Source organism: Harpegnathos saltator, unplaced genomic scaffold, assembly GCF_003227715.2.
Source record: "Harpegnathos saltator strain DR-91 unplaced genomic scaffold, Hsal_v8.6 scaffold20, whole genome shotgun sequence".
Taxonomy (NCBI): Eukaryota; Metazoa; Arthropoda; class Insecta; order Hymenoptera; family Formicidae; genus Harpegnathos; species Harpegnathos saltator.
This window is the reverse complement of record NW_020229984.1, coordinates 323,161-344,434: the sequence shown is the minus strand read 5'-3', so window position 1 is coordinate 344,434 and position 21,274 is coordinate 323,161. Positions and strand designations below refer to the sequence as shown.

Below are 21,274 nucleotides of genomic sequence, written 5' to 3'. Positions count from 1 at the left end.
TTCAATTGTAATATTTCGCCGGGTAACGACGCGCGCACAGCTGCCAAGAGAATGTCAGCCGCGCGACGACTGACGGTATAGCTCTCTCTTTCTCTCTCTCTCTCTCTCTCTCTCTCTCTCTCTCTCTCTCTCTCTCTCTCTCTCTCTCTCTCTCTCTCAAGGTCGGCGCAGCCTGAAATCCGCTCTATTTGCCGCGAAACGCGCGCGCGCGCGCGCGCGCGCGCGGCTATCTTTACTCGCGCTTGGAAGCCGCGCACCGACAAAGGCCGACGAATATAGCCGGTTCTGACACGGCATGTTAATTCGAAACACGCACGGCTCCGGCGATCGTGTCTCCCGCGCGCGCAACAGCGAGCCAAAATCCCGAGCGCGCACCGCTCGGGCGCGCGCAGCCCTTCGCGCGAAGATCGCTCCCCAGCGACGGTTAAAAATATCATGTCGCGTGCAAACGACGATGTGCACGGCGACATACGCAAACACCTTCTCCACTTCCCTCCCCCCCCTCTCTCTCTCTCTCTCTCTCTCTCTCTCTCTCTCGGCGAAGTCAGGGCGGGTCTCTTCGTCTCGACGTAAATCCGATGGAGGCTTTAATCACGCGCCGACACGCTCGGCGTAAAATTAGTACACGCTTGCGGTCAACGGACGACACGCTCGATGGGCGATCCGTCCGTCCGTCAATCGACGCGAAATCGCGCTACGTTACTGGCGAGTTAATTCCGGCGTCGCGGCTGCGGCGGCGGTCCGCGCGCTGAGAGAGAGAGACCGTGGACGCGCGCGTGCCGCGTTTATTTTCACTGGGAGTCGGAAATAGCCGGCGCTCGCAGCCCGCGATATTATAATAGCGATGACTAGCGGCGGGCCGCGCGCGACGGGGCAGCGGGATAACTCGCGTTCCTCCTGCTGCTGCCGCCGCCGCCGCCGCCTCCGCTTCCTCTTCTTGCCCGCAGCGGCTCGCGCGCGACCACGCGGCGGAAGTCGCGCGCAGTTTCGCGCTTTCCCGCGGCCGGCCGCGACGGTTTCTCACACGGTCGCGCGCGCGGGGAAAGAGAGGAAAACCGCTGTCGCTCCTGCGGAAATCGCGAGGCGGCTACCACCGAGACGACGACGACGACGACGACGACGACGACGACGACGACGACGACGACGACGACGACGACGACGCGATTACCGTCGATATCTCCCTCGTCGTTCGCTGGATTACAAATCAAAAGCGCACACGAGCGCGCACGCAGCCTTATCGCACGGCGACTATCGCGCGCATTGTCCGTCGCGTATTGCACGAAGGTGCATGTCGCGTTTGATTACGCGAGCCCCGAGCCGTCACGGTGAAAACGCGACGCTCGGCGCGCGGTATCGACGTGCCGTGTCGCTCTCTGCGTCCGGCAGTGCGCGCGGGACGCCGCTCGCGGAGCGTTTGTGCGCGCTGCTGCCGTGTCTTCGCGATCCGGCCGCTCTGTGCGAATCTGTGCGTAAATCTGCCGGTCACGTGCGTGATCAGCCGCGCGCAACGTTACGTTGCGTTCGCCAGCAGAGAGAATTGTCGAGGTTGTCTCGAGAAGAGTCTGTAGAAACGGATAGGAGCGCAGCGCAGAGCGGAAGCGCAGCGTGCGTGCGTGAGTGCGTGAGTGCGAGCGAGTGAGTTGGCTGGTTCATCGCTGGTGCTGTTACGGAGTGCCGCGATGGCGTCGAGGCGGTCCGCGTGATGGAAGTGACGATTGCCAACATGAGCAGCGACGGCACGCTGAAGATGGTAATTAGCGGTCGCAGAGACCTACAACATCTCTCCCTCTCTCTCTCCCTCTCTCTCTCTCTCTCTCTCTCTCTCTCTCTCTCTCTTTCTCTCCCTGCCTTTCTGTCTTTCGGTCGATCGAACGCGATCTCTCTTGCGAGGTCGCGTGATTTACAACGATGGTTCGCCCTTTGACGGCTCCGGAACACGCTCGTTTATCCGTTATCGCGACTTCCGCCCTTGCGGTCGTTCAAGACCGCCGCCGGAGGAAGAGGCGCGCGATCGATTCGAACAGAGGCGACCGCTGCTTGACTTTGAGCTCGCTTCGTTTCTCGTCTTCTCCCTTCCCTGGTTGCTCCGCTTGAACATCGACATTCGTTCAACGAAATCGCCCGACTGCTGTGTTATCATCGTATCGCGCTATGACTCGATAGGCTGTTGTCGGTTTAGGTTAGCCTTGCGCGCAGATCAATGTCTCGTACTTCACTATGTAATCGATCGGGTCTACAGCGGTACGACGCGATGGCTAATGAATGAGCGACGTTTATATTTGCAGTGTCGAGAAAAAATCCAGCAAACATCGATAACGCGTCGTATTATTCACTATATAGTACCGTCTTGAACGGCCGCTCGAAACGAGTACTCGCTACATTGGCGCGCAATCTGCGAAGAATTAAAATACACGCTCACTGTGCCATCGCGCGTGGCTCTCGAGGAAACCAACGACGCCAACGACGAGCGCGAATCCTCGACGAAGGAGACACGCAGCGGCGCGACGTTCGTGACAGCCGCGTGACGTCTCAGCGGTCCGTCGCGAAAATCAGCATCGCGCTCTGTCACGTCGCGAATGCCATGAAGATATCGGAAGCAGACGCACGATAGGATCGCCTACACCGGCAACAGCTAATGATAAGGACGAAGGGTCCGCAATCTCGGCGCATCCCCGCGCGACGACTGGCCGAATGCGTGTCCGCCGTGCGCAGATCGCGCGCGGGCTAATTAATCGGCGCCGCTCAACGAGCCGTCAAACAAATCCGGTAAGCGCGCGCGCGACACTCTCCCGGCACGATTAATTGGCGAACGGCTGCATAATCGTGCCGCTAATCGCCGGCTAATTCGCGCGCGCGCGCTCGAGGATAATTGCGGCGCGACGTTGACGGGCTGCGCGTTGCAGCGACGCCAAAACGTCGCTGACGCTCGCGGCTCGTTGCCGGTCCGGCGAATTCTCCCGCCCTGGTCGCATCGCGCGCTCATAAAGAGGACGACGACGACGACGACGGGAGGAGAGGAGAGGGGAGGGGAGAGGCTCGACAGAATAGCATAATTCCGAAGTGATTAATTCGCGATTCCGCAATATGCATCGGGCGCATTGCGTGCGTCAAATCTGTGCGGAGGCGGCGGTGGCGGCGGCGGCGGCTGTCTCGATACGCGATGGCGCGGCTCGGCGGGCGGTAAGGGGATGATAATGGCAACGGCACAGCGGGGCCAGGGTCGGAATGCAGCCGGGGAATGCATTCCGATATGCGCCGATCGGGAGGAGCAGCTTTCGCCTTCCGCAGCTGCGATCGCGTCCGTTTGTACACGGACGCGATCGGAATGGCACGCACGCGAACAGACGCGTAATTGCGCGGTGATGACGATATCGGGTCGCGCGCGTTCCCCTCGCCCCTGCGATGCCTCCCCCGACGTGCAAACACAGCGCGTAAGTCCGCGGAACGATATCGCGAATGCGAGCCCTTTTCGTGGATGATTTCGCCCGGCGAATTGGCCTGTGTCTCTATCTCTTTCTCTCGTCAAAGCGAGTGCGATCGCGATCTCTCTTTCGGGGGTGGAACATTTTGAGGAATTCCTGCGCGACTGCGTGTCACAAATTCGAATGTACAGGGTGTCTGTAAAGTCCGACCCCACCTCTGGGTCTTGGAAACGACTTTAAACATGGAAAAATGTTTCAGACAAAAGTTGTAGGATATTGAGGGGGACACGTGATAAAAATATGGACTTGACCTTGAGTGACTTTATTAAGACCAGGTCAGTGTGATCGATGTTTTCTTAAATGGAAAAATGCTCCTATTTTTTTATTACATATTCTTGTAGCCCTTGTCGAGACGTTTTCAAAACACTACCTATGTTTGTTCTTTGCGCAAGCTATTCCCAAGATATGAAGCTTCAAAGTTGACATACCGTATTCGCATTACCCAAGGTGTACCGCGTGGAGGTTGCACGGTCGGATTTACGCCTCTTGTGTGTGCGTGTGTGTGTGTGTGTGTGTGTGTGTGTCACAGTAGAGATAAGGACCCCGGTTCGTCACTCCCGTAGTATTTTTTGACTCCAACTTTGAAGCTTCATATCTTGGGAATAGCTTGCGCAGAAAAACAAAAATAGGTAGTATTTTGAAAACGTCTTGACAAACGTCTACAAGAATATGCAATAAGAAATAGGAGGTTCCATTTAAGAAAACATCGATCACATTAACCTGGCCTTGATAAAGTCACTCAAGATCAAGTCCATATTTTTATCATGTGTCCCCCTTAATATCCTACAATTTTTGTCCGAAACATTTTTCCATATTTAAAGTCCTTTCCGAGATCCAAGGGTGGGGTCGGACTTTACAGATACCCTGTATATATATATATATTTTTTTTTTTTTCTTTTAACGCATATGGGCGTGTAAAAGCTGAAGCTTTCTTCGCACGTCGTGTCGCCTCGAATCATGTCATTTCGGACTTTCAGACGTGTTAAATGACATCGAAAGGAGTGAAATGGCGTGATTTCAGGCCGCGGGAAACGTGTAAAGAAAGCCTGTGCCGATTACACGCCCGTGTGAGTCCAACTAACGCACTCGCGCTTGCAGTGTACGATATAAGAACATTGCACAATATCCCTAATCGTATCAACGCCCTGCGATCGTATCGGTGTCGCTGTGAGATTTGATATCGACGTGACGCAACGCGTGTCGTCTCTCGACGGCGCCGAGCGCGTGCTCGGCGATAATCCGCGTGGTGCCTCGTCGAGAAGACGCTCGTCATGCGCAACATACTTGGCTCTTCGTGCGTTCGCGATTGCACACATTGTACACACGTGTGTACACGAATGCGAAACGTATCGCGTTTGATAGCAGCGCGCGTGCGAGCAGGAACGTGTCTCCGGCGCATTATGCCGGGGCTTAGTTGGCTTTTGATCCGATTAAAATGGTTTTGCACGCTCCGCTGGATCGCGCATAATTGCATTGCGATCGCGCACGTGAAGGACCATTTAGTGTATCCGCTCCTGCGAAATCCGTGTTATTTCATTAGGCGTACAATTCCCCGAGGAATCGCGTTAATCGCGCAAGTTTTCCGCCGCATCCGCCGTTGCTAATTCAATTAGCCTCGCCATTTCACTCGCACGATAGGGACGTCGTGTTTCTGAACGCCGGGAAACGCGTTGCGCAATCTGCTTGCTCGTGCGTCGTGCTCGCAGAAACGCGCTCGCGACGCCCTTCCGAGCGTCTCTTTCTCTCGGTCAATTGAATAAATATGAAGGGCGAGGAAGAGCCAAGCGCTGCTAGATCGGGCGAAATTTCCAGCGCGGAGAGAAAAATCCACCCTCACTTCGAACTCCGTCCTTCCGCTCGGACTCTCCTCGGTGAAAATTGTAAGCAAAGGAGAAAGAATCGAAGCAATTAATTGTCAGAATACTAGAATATTCGCTGGCGAGTGTCATGTCCAGAGATGTCAGAATTGTCAAAGTTGTCATTGGTGGTGAAAATGTCCGTTGCCAAACAGACGCGATCACTGAAAATCTGGCACTTGTAGCGCGGACGGTAGTAAGGACATGTAAAAAATATGTTCAATGATCCTTCTCCCTCTCTCTCTCTCCCCCTCTCCCCCCTCCCTCTCTCTCCCTCTCTCCTCTCTCTCCCTCTTTCTCTGTCTGTCTTTTTTCCCGATTGTTCTTCCCGATGCTCTTTTGACATACCCGATTTCGCTCGACAGCGCACACACGGTGTACTTTGACACGCAAGTTAAAAGCGCCGGAGACCCCGGCCGATCGAAGAGCGACCTCCTTTAATTATCCTGCCGTTGTGGAATATTAATACGCGCGTCGGCCTTGCCCCAAGTTAATTGGGGTCTCTTAGCAGCGGCGGACCGGTGAACGAGCTTCTTTACCAGTCTGTCGAACGCGCACCGGCCCTCGGAATTTCCCACACGTGCGTCGACTCCCGACGAGATCAAGTCCGCTGGAGATTAATCGAAGAGAACGAGATCTCGCTGCGAGCCGCCGCGTCACCTTTTGCGCGTCTACTTTTTTACTTTGCCTGTCAAACTCTCCTCCCCTCTCTCGTCGAAGGGCAGGCCGGCCGCAACGTTGTCTCGCCCTCGCTCTCGCTCTCGACGAAACATGGAAACAGTGTCTCGTCGAGCGCGTCAGCTGCTGTCGAAGGGCCGAGCGACGCCCTTTGTCCCCGGGTAACCGACCGTCATCGACCCGAGGCTCGCGCCGCGAGCCTCAAAATCAATTAACCGTTTAACCCCACCCTCGCGCACGTGAGGGCTCTCGGAGTCCCCGACGTAATTAGGCTCGTGGATTTCGCATCCGCGCCGGCCGCTCGCACGCCGCCGCTGACCCTGGACTCGCGCCAGAGCGCGGTCCTTTCTCTTCAGGAGAGCTAACGAGGAGGCTCCTTCGGCTCCCGTTAGTCCGCGCCCCTCTTAATTGTTTCGATAATCGCCTCTCTCCCGCCCCTCGTCCCGCTTTCTAACCCTTCGGCGACTCGCAGCGTCACCGCAGCGCGCGATCCTTAGCGCTTTCCGCGGTCGCGTCGACAGTTGGGTGTCCGCAGGACACACGGGTGGATAAATAGGACGATGGACTGGCTAGTTAATTAGATTAGAAGGTTAATGTTTTTATGTATTAATTTGCATATATTATATAAAATACAGTTTTATACGTAGCTGTATACCGTATAGCCGGAGAAAAGCAGAGGCGAGGGCGGAGAATACGATGAGAGTAACGCGAGGCCGCGCGCAATTTCTGTGCTTGCAGGTGAACGGCGACGATGACTGGGAGTACGAGGAGATAGTTTTGGAGCGGGGAGGCGCGGGCCTCGGCTTCAGCATCGCCGGTGGCACGGACAACCCGCATTACGGCAACGACACCGCCATTTACATCACCAAGCTCATACCGGGCGGTGCCGCGTCCGCGGACGGGCGTCTGCGTGTCAACGACACGATACTGCAGGTGAACGACGTGTCCGTCGTCGACGTACCGCATGCGGCCGCCGTGGACGCGCTCAAGCGGGCCGGCAACACCGTCAAGCTGGTAAGCCTCTCACCCTGTAATTGCCCTCGCAGTGAGGGACCTACCTACGCTGCCGCGGTCCTGTCTATTTCCGCGCGCGCGCGCGGAGTTGTCAGGATATCTCGCGATATCCAGCCGCCGGCAGCTCCATCGCGATCGCGCGGCCTCCTAGTGATAACGGCGGCTCGCGAGGTCCCGGGGGGGGGGGGGAGAAAACGCGGCTCGCCGGATTCCGCCGGTTAACGCTGACTGACGTGAGCGCGCGGAACATCGTAACGTTGTAACTGAACTGCGAGAACTGACGTATGCAAATCCCGAGTCGAAATTTAATTGAACCGTGCGCGAACGCTGCGCGCGGCCGTGCATTGTTACCGCAATCGCATTGTCGTATCACACACGCGGATTTAATCATCTCCAGTGCGGATTTAATTGCGCGACGAGTGTGTCGGGGAATCGTTGAATTGCAAATGTTGTAATGCCCGCACTTTCCGACGCGAAGCTCGCGCCCTGCGCGTGTTCGTTTCTCCCCGCCAGCCTAGTCGTTATATACCCAAGCAGCTGTGCGCTTCGTGAATTTTATGCGCCGGCCGCTCGTCGTCTACTCAAACGACGCGTGCGCGACTGTCGCGACTGTCCTTGACTTCGAGTCGAAGGAATAACAATGCGCCGGCACGGCAGGGGAGAGTCTTCTTATTTACGCAACGAGAATGAGTTTCACTTGAACCTTTCGCTTGCACGCGCTCACATTACGCGCTATTCACCGTCCCGATTTCGTCTCGTCGGTCCTCTCGCGAGAGAATCGGGAGAGACGAGGACGACGAGGACCGCGCGGTTTCTCCTCTCCGACGTCGTCGGCCTCTCCCGGCGACGCCTCCGAGTCCCCGCAAAGTTTCCGCGAGATTGGCGTCCTGCCGGATTCCATATTTGTCATAAAGCCCCGTCGAATATCTTCGGCTTACGCCGGGAAAAGTCTCGAGGCGACGATCACTCAGCCGGTCGCTCAGCTTGCGAGATTCCTGTAGCTCCGCAAAGTCGCCGAGGGATGAGGGAAAGTTTCGATAGGATCGTTCGTTACGCGCCTCTCGGATATACGTTAATGTCACCCTCGGAGAGCGGGAGGGAAAAAGGATCCCCAGGTGGGATCCTTTTTCCCTCCCGCTGTAGCGGTGCCGTGGCTGGCTCTTTTTCGGAATCGACGCGTTGCGTTTTAATTGGAAAGTCGCGCTCGCTCTCGTTGGGCAACTTTTCATCGCGAGATTTTCGCGACGCGCCAGCCGACGTCTCTCGATGCGAACGATTCGAGCGAGATCCGCCGGTGAGTTTCCATCGCTGTAAATCGAGGCCGATGAGAAGACGTTCCGGGGGTGAGGATTTCTTTTTTCAACATACACAGCGACGCGCTTTCTCGAGGAGAAACTCGAAGAGATCGCGCGACTCAGCAGCGACGTTATTAACCCTTCCGGTCGGGGAATAACGATGAGCAGGACATAAAAGCGGTTGATGGCTCCGCCCGGCCATCTCGGATATTATTATTCCGGCGTAAAGTCCGCCGCATCCCTCGTGTGGGCGATAAACGCCCCCGGCTGTAAGACGGTCGACGAGAAAAAGCGCAGATGCGACCTGCCGCTTTCGCGTTACTCGCGTGCTTCGCGATGAAACGCGAGTTTCCGGCAGCGAGTTGTCTTTTGTGAAACGCCTAAACGTTCGTTTACAAAACACTCCGCGCTTAATATATTTGCCGAATTAATTCGATACCGGGCGGGTACCCCGCGCGCGGTTGGTCGTTGCTCTAAAATAATTAAGCGTTAATTAATTATAAATAATTGATGCTAAAGCTACGGGTGGCTCGTCGATTTGTTGTTACGTGTACACAGAGCGCGAGTGTAATTCTGTCAAATTACCGTATTTTTCTCTCGTACACAATCATCGTTCTGTTTATTGCGTACTTACGAAATAGATTGAATAATAACGGGAGATAGAGAGAGAGTGAGAGAGAGAGAGAGAGAGAGAGTGAGAGAGAGAGGAGGGGGAGGGGAAGTACGCTCTCCTCTCGCGCGTTTCGAATTTCACGAACATCGCCGCGGACGATCGCCTCCGATTAATCGCGAATGATTTTAACGCCATCGTATTACTCGTTATATCGCGACATTCCTTCACTCGCACGCAAAATTGCCTCGCTCGGTCCATTCGCTTCGCGACTGAAAAATCGCGACGGACCACGCGCGTACCTCGTCGATCATCTCGCTTGACTCGCCGACAGATCGTATCGTGAATCGCGAGACGCGCGAGGCGTTATCTTAACTTTCGAGAAGCGTTTAATTAACGCGGCGAGAACGATCTTAACGGGCGATATGAACGGGCCTTTGAGGGGAGTCCCGCCGAACGGGAACAAATCCACTTTATAAATCTCGCCGAGAGTAAACGAGGAGAGGAGTTCGAGAACGGATATATCTCTCCGATCAGGCTATCGGGCGGGCATTTAATTACGTGGATTCATTGTTACACCGGGATGAAAGGGCGGGGGGGAGGGGGTGTATCTCTTTGTCCCCTTTTCTTTCTCGGACGTAGCCGATATCCGGGCCGCACTGTCGTTAAATTCAAACGTCGTCGGGCCTCCCGTCGGAAGTCACTCTCCGGCGAGCCGAGCGGCGTCTTCCGGGCTCGCTCAATTAACGCCATGTCCGCGATTGATTTTCAGTATGTACGTCGGCGGAGGCACACGCAGCTGATGGAGATCGAGTTGATCAAGGGGAACAAGGGCCTCGGCTTCAGCATTGCCGGCGGTATCGGCAATCAGCATATACCGGGCGACAATGGGATTTACGTGACCAAAATCATGGACGGCGGAGCCGCCCAGGTCGACGGGCGTCTGGTCGTCGGCGACAAGTTGGTGGCCGTCAGGAACGCTCTGGTGAGTGAATATACAGCGTTTACAGTATTTGTCGGCGGTATTTATCACCTCCGTGATATCGCTATTGCTATCACGGGAGGTGTAGAATAGAATTCGTTGAAGCGTCGTCGCGGGCTGTCTTCATCTCTGCGTTCCTCGCTCGGTGAAAGAGAAGCGCGGAGAAGCGGGGCGCACGTTCCCGGGGAAATGAAGTTCGCGGTTATTTTTCATTCCGGCAGCAAGATGACCGGCAACGACGAGGCCGTCCTTTCGTGCGACAGCCTGCCCTCTCCTCGACTAGATGGAGAGATAAATGTAGATGGCGAAGTAAATTGCGCCGCTTTTCGAAGCTCATGAGTAATTGATCGAGTCCCACTTCGCCGCGATAACAATCGCCGCTGCTTTCACAATGAGACCGATTACTTTATAATGGCGTTCGTGCCGCACAGTATGTCATTCTTTGAATTATTATTCGCAGCGCCCGGGATCGATAATCGTGTAATTATATTATACGACGGAGAGATGACTGATTTTAAATTTTCATCCCCCCGCGACGGTTTCTCGCCGTGTGCTTTGAGATGAAATGGATCAGATAGAGAGAGAGAGAGAGAGAGAGAGAGAGAGAGAGAGAGAGAGAGAGAGAGAGAGAGAGAGAAAGAGAATAGTTTGTCGGAGATGCGAGAGATAAATACCTGATTGAAAAAAAGGTACGTGTAAATCGTCGTGAGAAACAACGGTTGTGTGGCATCCATGCTCGAACGCGAGGCTGGAAAACCGTTTCGAGTTTTATAATTACGAAAACTTTGGGCGTGTGCGCGTGCCGAGACTAATTACCGCACGATCGATAATTACTCTGCTACGCGGGAGAATAAAACGGAGAAAGTTTTGGGACACTGTCGTAAACACCTGAGGAAATTTCCATGCCGAAAGTTTAATCGAGTCCCGATCCTCTCTCGATCCCTTCTTAATAGACTTTAAAATTGAGTAATATGGCAAATATAATTCACGGCACGTTCCGCGGCGTACTCTCCCAAATATCAATCTCTTTCTTCAAACGGTAATGCAATTTTACATTCACTCCGCCTGACCTTGATCGAGCGTAAAATTTTGACAGCACAAACCCCAAGGTTCTTCTTTCTCGTGCAGGTGAACTATTATTTTGCGGAAAGCGAGAGAAAAATCACGTATTAATTCGCAATCCAGGCTCGGTGTTGTGTCAATTAAATTTCAACAAAACAAAAATATATGTTCCTCGTGTTCGTAAATAAAAGAAAGGAGAAAGGATGGAGGTTGATATTTATTTACAGTGAAACAGCGAGTAAAATTTCATCCGAATAAATTTCGATATTTTCGATACGAGTTTACTTGTTATTTACCTACGTTTATTTGCGTTATTTGCAAATGGGCATATCGTTACGTCCCGTGTTTGTTATTTTGAAACTTGTCGGTGGAGATCGAATTTGTCAGACTCCAGCCGCGAGTGAAATCGAGCCGCGAGCCTCGAAAGCGCAAAGGATTGATCGCGCAAAAATCATTATCTTCAGCCCCGCGAAAGGGCAGATGAGGCAACCGAGTCTGCTCGAGCCGCTTGCAATTGCAGCAACGGAATACGCAAGATTTATTATTATAATACAAAGTTTCGAACTCGGCTGCGTCACTCGTCTCGCGCGCGCGCGCGTGTTCGTTCACTTGTGAGTTGTTTGAAAATTCCGAAAATATCTCGCATCGACTGGGAATTCTACCCGCTTTGATCTACGTGCACGGCCTCATGTCCGGCTTAACGGCCGCAAAAAAAATCGCATACGCGCTTGCACAGGAGAGATGGGCCAAGTATTAGGTGTACAAATGAATAATCCAAATTATTTTAAGCAGTTATGAAATCAATTTTAAATTGAATAGATTTTCCCGCTCTTTTGTGATTATGCAATGTTGACATATAGCTATTAAAAAGAACATATACTTTGGCAAAAGGCCCAACATAACCATCAAAAGTATTCAGTTCAGTACAGTTGAAAATGGCAACAGATAAGATGCATATCCGACACTGCATTCTTTACGAATTCCAGCAAGGAAAAAATGCTGCAAGAGCGTGCGAATCGATTTGTTCCTTTCTCGGCGAAGGTGTTGCATCGTACGATGTGTGCGCATTTTGGTTTAAGCGGTTTAAAAGCGGCAATTTCAGTCTAATCGACAAACAACGCCCCGGAGGTCCTCGGAAGTGCGACAATGATGATTTGGAACAACTGCTCGCTGCGAATTCGGCACAAACACAAAAAGAGCTTGCAGAACAGTTGGGAGTAACGCAGCAAACGATTTCCAAACATTTCCTACATGAGATGGGAAAGATCCAGAAAGGAGGAAAATGGGTTCCGCATGAACTCACTGAAACCAACAAAAATCAACGAGTGGCAGCGTGTTTTTCTCTTCTCAATAAGCAGCGTCGAGAGTCTTTCTTGTGGAAAATCGTTACGGGCGACGAGAAATGGATACTCTATGACAATCCGAAACGCAGAAAGTCATGGGTAAATCCCGGCGAATCATCAAAATCGGTCGGAAAACCCAATCGCTTCGGAAAGAAGGTTCTTCTCTGCATTTGGTGGGATATCAAGGGCGTGCTTTATTATGAGTTGTTGGAACCGGGTGAAACAGTTACTGCGCGGACTGCTACCAACGTCAATTAATCTGCTTGAGTCAAGAATTGGAACGAAAACGCCCGTATACTGGCAAACTGGGAGAACGTCCGGTGAAATTGTTGCATGACAACGCCAGGCCACACATTGCTTCCAATACAAAAGACGCCAGAATGAGTCTTGGCTGGGACGTCTTGCGGCACTTGCGGCGTATTCACCAGACATTGCTCCATCCGATTATCACTTGTTCCGGTCGATGCAACACGCCTTGTCCGATTCCAATCAGTCTTGTTCCAATCAGTGAATGAGATCCGAAAATGGCTTGACGACTTTATCGTGTCCAAAGACGTAACATTTTTCCGAGATGAAATTCATCAGCCGCCTGAAAGATGGCTTAAAGTTATAGAAAGCAACGGCGAATACTTTGATTGAGCAATTTAATTTACTTTCTTTTAAAATAAACCTTGAATATAGCTGAAAGAATTGGACTATTCATTTGTACACCTAATAGTAGAGCGGTATATAAGAGGCGCGAGAAGCTCCTAACAAATCCTTGGAGCGTAGGACGAGGTGCAGGGCCAAGAGAGAAGGGGCAGGGTATTCTTCTAATGGCACTTTCACCACGGCGGTCATAAATCAAGCGGGCCGGCTCGCTCGGCGGCTTTAATCGGCGCTTTTTTGGCGCGACTCCCAGAAGAGGGGGTGGTCGCTCGAGGAGGTTAGGTGGCCTGGTGAAATCGCCGAAGCGAAAAATCGTAGACTCCAGCGAAGGAGCAGCACAGGAGCGGCCGGTGTATATCGCTGACGGAGGTGCTATCAATTTCTCGCGGCGCGGAAACCGTCCTAATCTACTTTCCCTATCCGCACTTAATCGCCGCTTGCTGACGAACGAGCTTCGTCGTACTCGAACTCGTTGGTAAGCTCCTCGTGCTTCCTGCTGCTCTGCTACCCGCCATCCGTCACGCGCAAACGCACCGATGACTAACTGCGCACACAAGGACAGGCAGCGGCAGGTGGGAGTCTCTCGTCGCACGCTATCTCGGACATACGTCCGTACGTTGCTCAGCCCGTTCTCTCCCTCCCCCCCTCTCTCTCTCTCTCTCTCTCTCTCTCTCTCTCTCTCTCTCTCTCTGTCCGCCTCGCATTACGTGCATGCCTGAGAAAATATAGATAAAATAAAATTCCTAGAGCTAAAGCGTGTCCGAATAGCTAGCGTATCTGAGCGATAGTACAGCTGAGTTCGACATCCTGTAAATCCTCGCGTGCGCCATCGCGACTGTCGCTATTGCGACACAAGGGAATTCGAATATCCCTTCTGGAACGGAAGCGAGGGGGAAGAAGTATCCTAAACGGTAAAGAGCAGATATTCGTGCCGCGGGCATTCGTATCGATCGCTCTGATTGATCTTGCGCGTGTTTCGTCGCGGCGGGTAGAAATAGAGGCAGAAAGCCTGCCGCTTTAGCCGCAGCGTTCTCGAGAGAAACGGTAAGAGGAGAAAATTTGCTGAACGGCCGTAACGCGTCACGGTTTCCGCGTGTCGGACGTCTCCCAGTGCGCGCCGGCTTGATAATAATCGCGGCCGATTGCCTCTTAGTGTCTCAAGGGGAGCATCGTTGGCGGGCGAAAAAGGGGGCAACGATTGACAGGGGAAATTGAACGCGGGGAAAATCAATTATCGAGGTACGCGACGCCGAGCGATCGGATTGTTTGTGCGCAACCATGTCGACTGCGCGGTCCCTCTTCTCCCTCGTCGGTTTCTCCATTAAGAGCGCAGAAGTAGAACGAGTCCTAACGGACGATATCTTTACGAGGAATGAATAAAGCGCCAAGCTTTCACACGGACGTCGGACGTGACTGCGGAAATATGTATCTCACTACCCACGTCGGTTGGTTCGCGCGATATCCGGCGCGATCCTGCGTCGCGTCGTATTATAAATTATAATCAGGTTTTCGATATCGGCAGCTCACTGTTGGAACACACAATCGGGAAAAGAGCGTTTCATTCGGAGGCAACGACGGAAGTTGCACGAAAATCTCCGCGCGAAATTTCTCGTACAAAGCGTACGCGAAACTTTGTGTTTCGTGCGACGAGAAGTCTCCTTCAACATTTTTTATCGTCGACAACCTGTCGATATCCCGACTAGAAATTTATCCCATGGCCCTGATCAGGTTAACCTCATTTGGACATCAGGTCCCAATAAAGAAGTAAGTACTATCGGGTCCTAGTAAGTCATGTAACGCAGCGTGGATATCGGGACCTTAGTAAGGATTCATAGTCAATCAGGTCCTTATTGAGTTACCTTATGGAACCCTTATTACGTTTTTTTTTTCTTTTTTTCAAATTATGGCTCCTGATTACTCGCCACGGCTATATTGGATGATGACGTTAGAAATAAGAAATGACACGCTGAGAATTCTTTCATGTCATTTCCAAATAAAAAGATGTTTGCATGAAATAATATTTTAGATCGCTTGAGCATACTTGTAAAATATTTCGGAAAAGAAACATAAAATGAATATCATAAGATCACAAAGTATCACAAGGTGACATAAAGACATAAAATAGTGTTAACCCTTTGTATCCTGTAGCGGTACTTCAAAGTACCGCTCTATATATGCGCTCTCGAACCTTTTTCCCGTGTATTATCCTACATTCCTGTCGATACTTACAAATACCACGTCAAAATTTAATCATTGAATTGTTACAAAATTTATTTTCCTGTCTTATGTTTATGATATGCCAAGAGTTATTTAATTACGGAAAAATTTAATAAGGTCTTGAGTAAATTAATTTAGGATATAAAGGGTTAGAGGAAAAAGTTACATGTCACGTTAATTTTACAACTATTTATTGACTGTTATTAAAAAGAATAATTTCTATAGCATTTTACAAATATATTCAAGTGATCTGAAGTGTTTTTTCAATGCAAACATCTTTATATTTGAAAATGACACACAAAGATTCTTTTGTTAAAACTTGATAATGCAAATCATACTAGGTACAATGAATAAAATCCTGACAAGGACCTGATTAACTGAACCATATTATATCATACTAGGTTGGTACATTAAGGTTCTAATATGGACCAAATCATTATAACCTTATAAAGGTCTTCCTTACTCATTTGTCGTTAGGACATTATAAGGACTGACTTATTTAGGATTACCTTTTATTCGCTCTATTAGCTCCTTATCAATGTTAGTTGAACCTGATCAAAATTTCTAGTCGGGATATTCCGACACCTTTTTCTCTCTCTTTCTCTGCCGTTAACGTCTTCAATTTGTTAATCTATTTAAAAATTCGCTTGTCTCGTAAGCTGTAAACGTTGGTCCTTTTTCGCTCTTAACGCGGTTACACTGAGAGAAAAGTGTACGATAATTGGGACTATAATGATATAGTAACTAAATATAGTCCGAAATATCATATTTATAGTAAGTATTACCATAATATCGGTAGTAATTACGATATGGGCATAGTATAACCAACCATATGATATTTTTACTAAGAATTATAATAAGTTAAACTAAAATTATTGTACGGATACAAATATAAAATGGTAGGTAAACTAACCCTTTTATATAGTCAATATTACGAGAATATTTGCTAAATGATGACAGAGCTGTAACTATATGAATATTAAATCTCACTATATTTGTGAATGAGAAATTATCCATATATGTGGTGAAAGTAACTAAACAATTATTTAAGACAATCATTGACTATATATTTGTGTTTATCCTACTATATCTTGCAGGTTCCACGAACAATAAAAATATGATTGACGCCAAAATGAACTATAAAATGTAGTGAGATTATAGTTAATTCAACTATATTTTTCTATCAGTGTACCCCGTGTCATCGACACGGTGATAATACGAGATAAACGCGTGTCGTGACAAGAACATACGCGACGGCGAAAGGCGTGCAGCGTGATGCGCCGAGAAGAATGGCGTGATCGTGCGTCGATTTTTCACGGAGATACGGCCGCTCGAAGCGTCGTCGGCGTCGGTAGCATTTTTTCGAGCGGCGCGCGCGATCCTTTGCCGACGGGAGCGTGCGCAGTACATTGTATAGTACGTTAGCGCCGCCGGCCTCACACCTCTCTTTCTTCCGGCCTTCTCCGGCCGGCCGGCCGGCCGGCGGCGCGCTCGGCCAAAGGGAGCGCCGCGCAACATTGTCAGTAGGCCCGGCCCACCTTGACGATTCGCCGCTCGCCGATATCTTCGAGTGAGAAAGTCGCAGCGACACGGGGTAAATTGCATTCGAAAGCTGGGACTGTCCCCTTTGCCACTGAGGTAACAGGCCGGGTTTCTGTGTCGGCGACTAATTCGACGCGTCCGCGATGATCCTCTATCGCGTGCTCGCGGCTATTAGCGAATCGACGTTAACACACTCGCTTCGGGGAACGAGATCTCTCGTCTCGTCTTCGTCTTCGAGTAAGAATAATCTCGCCCGAGGCGAGAATACGTGTGCGAAGTTGCTGCACGCGATAAGGCGAAGCGAAGAACGGAAACGTTTCGTACGTCGCTAAAGGCTGGTCGTATTGCTTTCAGCACATTGGTTTCGGCGACAAGAATCTGGAAAACGTGACACACGAAGAGGCTGTCGCGACCCTGAAGGCGACCCAAGATCGCGTCGTGCTTCTGGTCGCAAAACCGGAACGTGGAATGATACCTCCGCCTCCTCCACCGATAGCGTCGGACAATTCGCTCTCGCCTCAGCCACGTAAGTTGTCAGATTCCCGAGCCTTTCATACGTGCGCTCGCCACGTACGTTCGTTCGCTGGGGATGTCGAGAGACTGCCACGAGGAGGTCGACACGCGCGGCGATGGATAGTAATTTCACGTCGGCTGATTGATCGACGTCACGTTCGAGCTCCGGTAATCGCGCAGACCTCGGGCCTCGAATCTGCCGTTTTAATGTCGTGCTTCTTCGAGCAGCGGTGCGCCGCGCAATTTCGCCGACCTTGTAATTCTAAAGAAAACTCGGCTGAGTCGGGGGAGAGAGGGGGAAGGGCGAGAGAGAGAGAGAGAGAGCGCGTTTGTTGTACGATATAAACGCAAACACAATTTCGCGGACTATCAATCAGCCGACGGCGAAATAAAATTACGGCGTGAAGCCCGGCGGCAGCGTGATTTACGCGACGGAGGTGCCCGAAAATTCCGACCGCGCGCGATTTAATAACCACCCCGCAAGAAACGTCGCCTCCGCGTCGCGCGGTCGCATTTTTCTCCGCTTTTCCACCGCCGCGTGGCTTCGATCGAAATAATAATTACGACGTCCTATTAATTATTCAGAGCCGCGCGCGACGCATTGAAATTCAAATGAACCGTTTCCCTCCCCCTCCCCGTCACGAGCCTCAATCAGTCCTCCCGCCTGCTCTCTTCTCGGCCGCCCTCCCCCCTCCCTCCCGCTGGAAATAAACACCGGGCGAGAGCCCCCCTCCGGTTTCGCGCGGAAATGAATTTTTGATCCGCTGTTCTTCCCCGTCGCCGGGCTTTCCCGACGATCGAGCTGTAACTTATTCATCGGTCTCGTAAAGCGGGGGCCTCGTAAACTCGTCGCCCCGTTCCCTCGGTTCCCGCGGCGGCTCTGACTTGCTTCCATTCTCCCTCTAGCCCTGTCTTTTCGCGAACGCGTGCGCGCCGCGAACCGTTCTCATCGGCGAGAACGTGCCGAGATCGGGGAAATCTCGGGAGTGCGACGTTAAAATTCGATGCTGTCGCTCGCGTGGCATCGGAAAAATTCCGCACGGTTGTGCCGGCTCAGCGGAATTCTCTTCAGCGGAATTGGCAGACGCAGCGCAGACTGATCGCCGAGATGAGATCGATCGATCGATCGATCGATCGACTCATCAGCCGTTTTCACGCCAACGATTACGCGCAAATGCCGAACAATTCGATCGCTTCCCGAAAGTATGCGAGACTCGCTAAAACGTCGCTCGTCGCCGCATTCCATGCAATATTTCCATATTAATTCTCCTTACACCTCGCCCCAAATGGGCAGGATGTGCGCCGCAACGCAAATAACACAGTCGGGGGCGGCCGCCGCCGCCGCCGTCGCCACAAGCGCGGAAAAAAGCGAGGCCCGACGCGAGCACGGCGGTGTTCGATGCGAGTTGAATTCAAATTGCTCCTTTAGTGCCGCGGCGGATCGCCGCTCCCGGGATTATTCGAATATTTGCTTTAATCTTCAGCCAGCGGGGAAGCGGGAAGCGGGAAGCGGGATGCTTTCGCCGGAGCTTCCCGGAGAAAGCATCGCGGAGCGAATAAACAAACCAGCGCTCTCGCCGGCTCGCAAACGCTGTTTTCTACCGCGGCTTACCTGTGTTTGTCTTCTCTCGCTTTGCTTTTTATTCGGCGCGCACCCACGCGAACGGACGCGCCGCGCGGGCTGACAAGTCAAATCTGGAGGATACACGCATTAGTTTCGACATTCGCGGCCTCGGTGTACGCACGGACGACTTTAATCGCGTGTCCTGTGCGCCACGCACGTTGATCGCAATCATGTTGCGGTGATTAATACGTAATATGCGATATATTAATATCGTAATTTGTATTTTGCGAATTGAATCCCTGTGGAAGCGGCAGATCTGCTCAAATATTGAGGTGTGGAGATTTATCCGAGATTCGTTGATTATTCATTATTTTTTTTTTATTGATTTTTGTCAGCTGTGTGTTTTACACACAGTGATGCTCGAGGAAAATTTGAATCTCACGTTCACGGATACTCAAACTACCGTGAGTTCAGGCTCGAAAAAATATATCGAGCAGTCTGAAACTAGTCCGCGATGCACCGTGAGGGAAAGAGCGGCGGCTTTCGTTGAAAAGCCGATAATTGCAGTCTAATTGACACGAGTATAATAAAGCATGTTCTCCGATTTTTTGCACAAGCAGGCAAGCAAAATGGCTCAGTGTCGGCGTTGGAGAACAACACCGCGGCATTGCCGTACTCGCAGGAGTCGCGCCACGCGTCTTCCCTTGCCCTGCACAGCGCCGGGACGCCACGCGCCGTTTCCCAGGAGGATGTCTCACGGTGAGTCCTATCAAGTTCCTTTTACGAGACGCGAGCCGATCCTGCTCGCCGAATACACCCACGCGCACATTTGTCGAAGAAAGACGCGGCACATAGCGTCGCGTCACTTCCGATGAACCCAAGCCGAAACTCGCGCCTTCGTCTTCGCGCGACTTTGCTCGACGCAAGTTGCTCTGTTTCCTTGCACCGTATCCTTTCGTAAGATCCTGCAGAACGCGCGAATTCTACGAGTGTAGAGATCGCACAGCGCGCGCTCGTCTGGCGTCCTCGCCGCCGACTCGTCGCGTCGTTAATTCGCAAAGCAGGTCGAGCGAAACGAGAACAATCGTTATCGCACGAGCGTGGGGGGGGGGGCTCGCTGTCGCGCGAGGGCTAATTGCCGATGGATCAGGGGATTATCGAATTGGCCCGGCAGTCACGGAGGCCGGGATTGCTCCGGACACGATACGTGTCCACCGCGAAGCTTACGCGCCGTCAACTCTGCTCTTCCTATTCACCTGTCTGTTCATTGTTAACCTCTCTCGAATTCCAGCCGAAGGCTGTGCTGTTCGGGATGCGCGCGCGCGCGGGTTAAGGTCGTCGTCGGACACGCGGAATAGGATTAAGCGGGCAGCATGTGGAGGTAAAGTTGGAGACAATACGCGTCGAAGGTAGTTTCCTCGCTCGCGCTTGGGACTCTTCCCCTTTCCGCTCTTCGCTTCCACACTCGCGTGTATTTTTATCTCCTCGTATTTTTATCAACCCGCCCGTAGTGATCTATTCGTCTGACGACGCGTATTAACCGCGACGAGGGGGGAGCTAACTGTCGGAGGAGAAAAAGAAAAAGCCGGATCGCACGACATTCAATACGCGCGACTTCGATCCGCATCTTCGATTGGCGACGCAACTTGCGTACTTCAAGTACGCACGCACACGCGCGCTCAGGCTCGTCTTCCCCTCCTTCTCTCCCCGCACCGCCGACTGCATTTTTAAATATTCCGCGGTGTATCTTGAAATATTTCCGAGACTTGGATCTCTCCCTTGGAGCTCTTTTGATAAATCCGATCCGACCTAATCCAATCTCTCTGCCACCGCTCGAGGAAACTTCACCGGCGAGAGAACGATGTAGGTCTTCCTCTTCCTCTCTCCCCCGTCTCTCTCTCTCTCTCTCTCTCTCTCTCTCTCTCTCTCTCTCTCTCTCTCTCTCTCTCCCTCCGTGCTCCTTCCGGCAGGACGTGAAAAGTTCGGCTCGATCGAGAAAGCGCGGACGGAGGATAGAACGCGAGGAAGAACTAATTGCACTCTTGACTACTTCGGGAGCAGACGCGGCTGCGCCGCTGGAAGTCAGTCGGTCCGCAGTTAAACATTACCATGAATGGAATATTGCATTAAGCCGCGAGAGCACCGGCCGCGAAAGTTTGGCGCACCTGCGCGCGTTGCGCCGCGCCGCGCCGCGCCGCGCCTCTCCATTTCCGAGCGTGTGTATAAACTGGCCAGTAACGCCGTTTCCTGAATTTACAGCGAGCCACCCGACCGTTTCGGGTCGTGCGGTTTCGCGTGCTCGTTCGTTCGTCCATTCGGCGAAACGCCACCGCTGTTGCAATCGGTCGCGACCGGTAATTCGCGACAAGGGCTAGCGACGGGATACAATGCGACGCGGCTTCGTTCGACGCAGACGCTCTTTTGCGCGCGGAAGCAGCTCGGCTGTCGATGAAAAATTGCGACGACGC

At 52.0% G+C, this 21,274-nt stretch overlaps 1 protein-coding gene across 8 annotated transcripts in view; it reads left to right on the top strand.

Annotated features, from left to right (window-relative positions):
- The window catches only part of dlg1 (MAGUK family member discs large 1), a 284,519-nt gene that overhangs the window by 193,420 nt on the left and 69,825 nt on the right, over positions 1 to 21,274 (top strand). For all 8 annotated transcript variants that reach the window (XM_025297971.1, XM_011153800.2, XM_011153806.2 and 5 more), the window contains 4 exons: positions 6,755 to 7,030; positions 9,708 to 9,920; positions 17,084 to 17,255; positions 19,427 to 19,565. In XM_025297971.1, the coding sequence (XP_025153756.1) occupies positions 6,755 to 7,030; positions 9,708 to 9,920; positions 17,084 to 17,255; positions 19,427 to 19,565 (800 nt within the window). The remainder of the gene's footprint in view (positions 1 to 6,754; positions 7,031 to 9,707; positions 9,921 to 17,083; positions 17,256 to 19,426; positions 19,566 to 21,274) is intronic.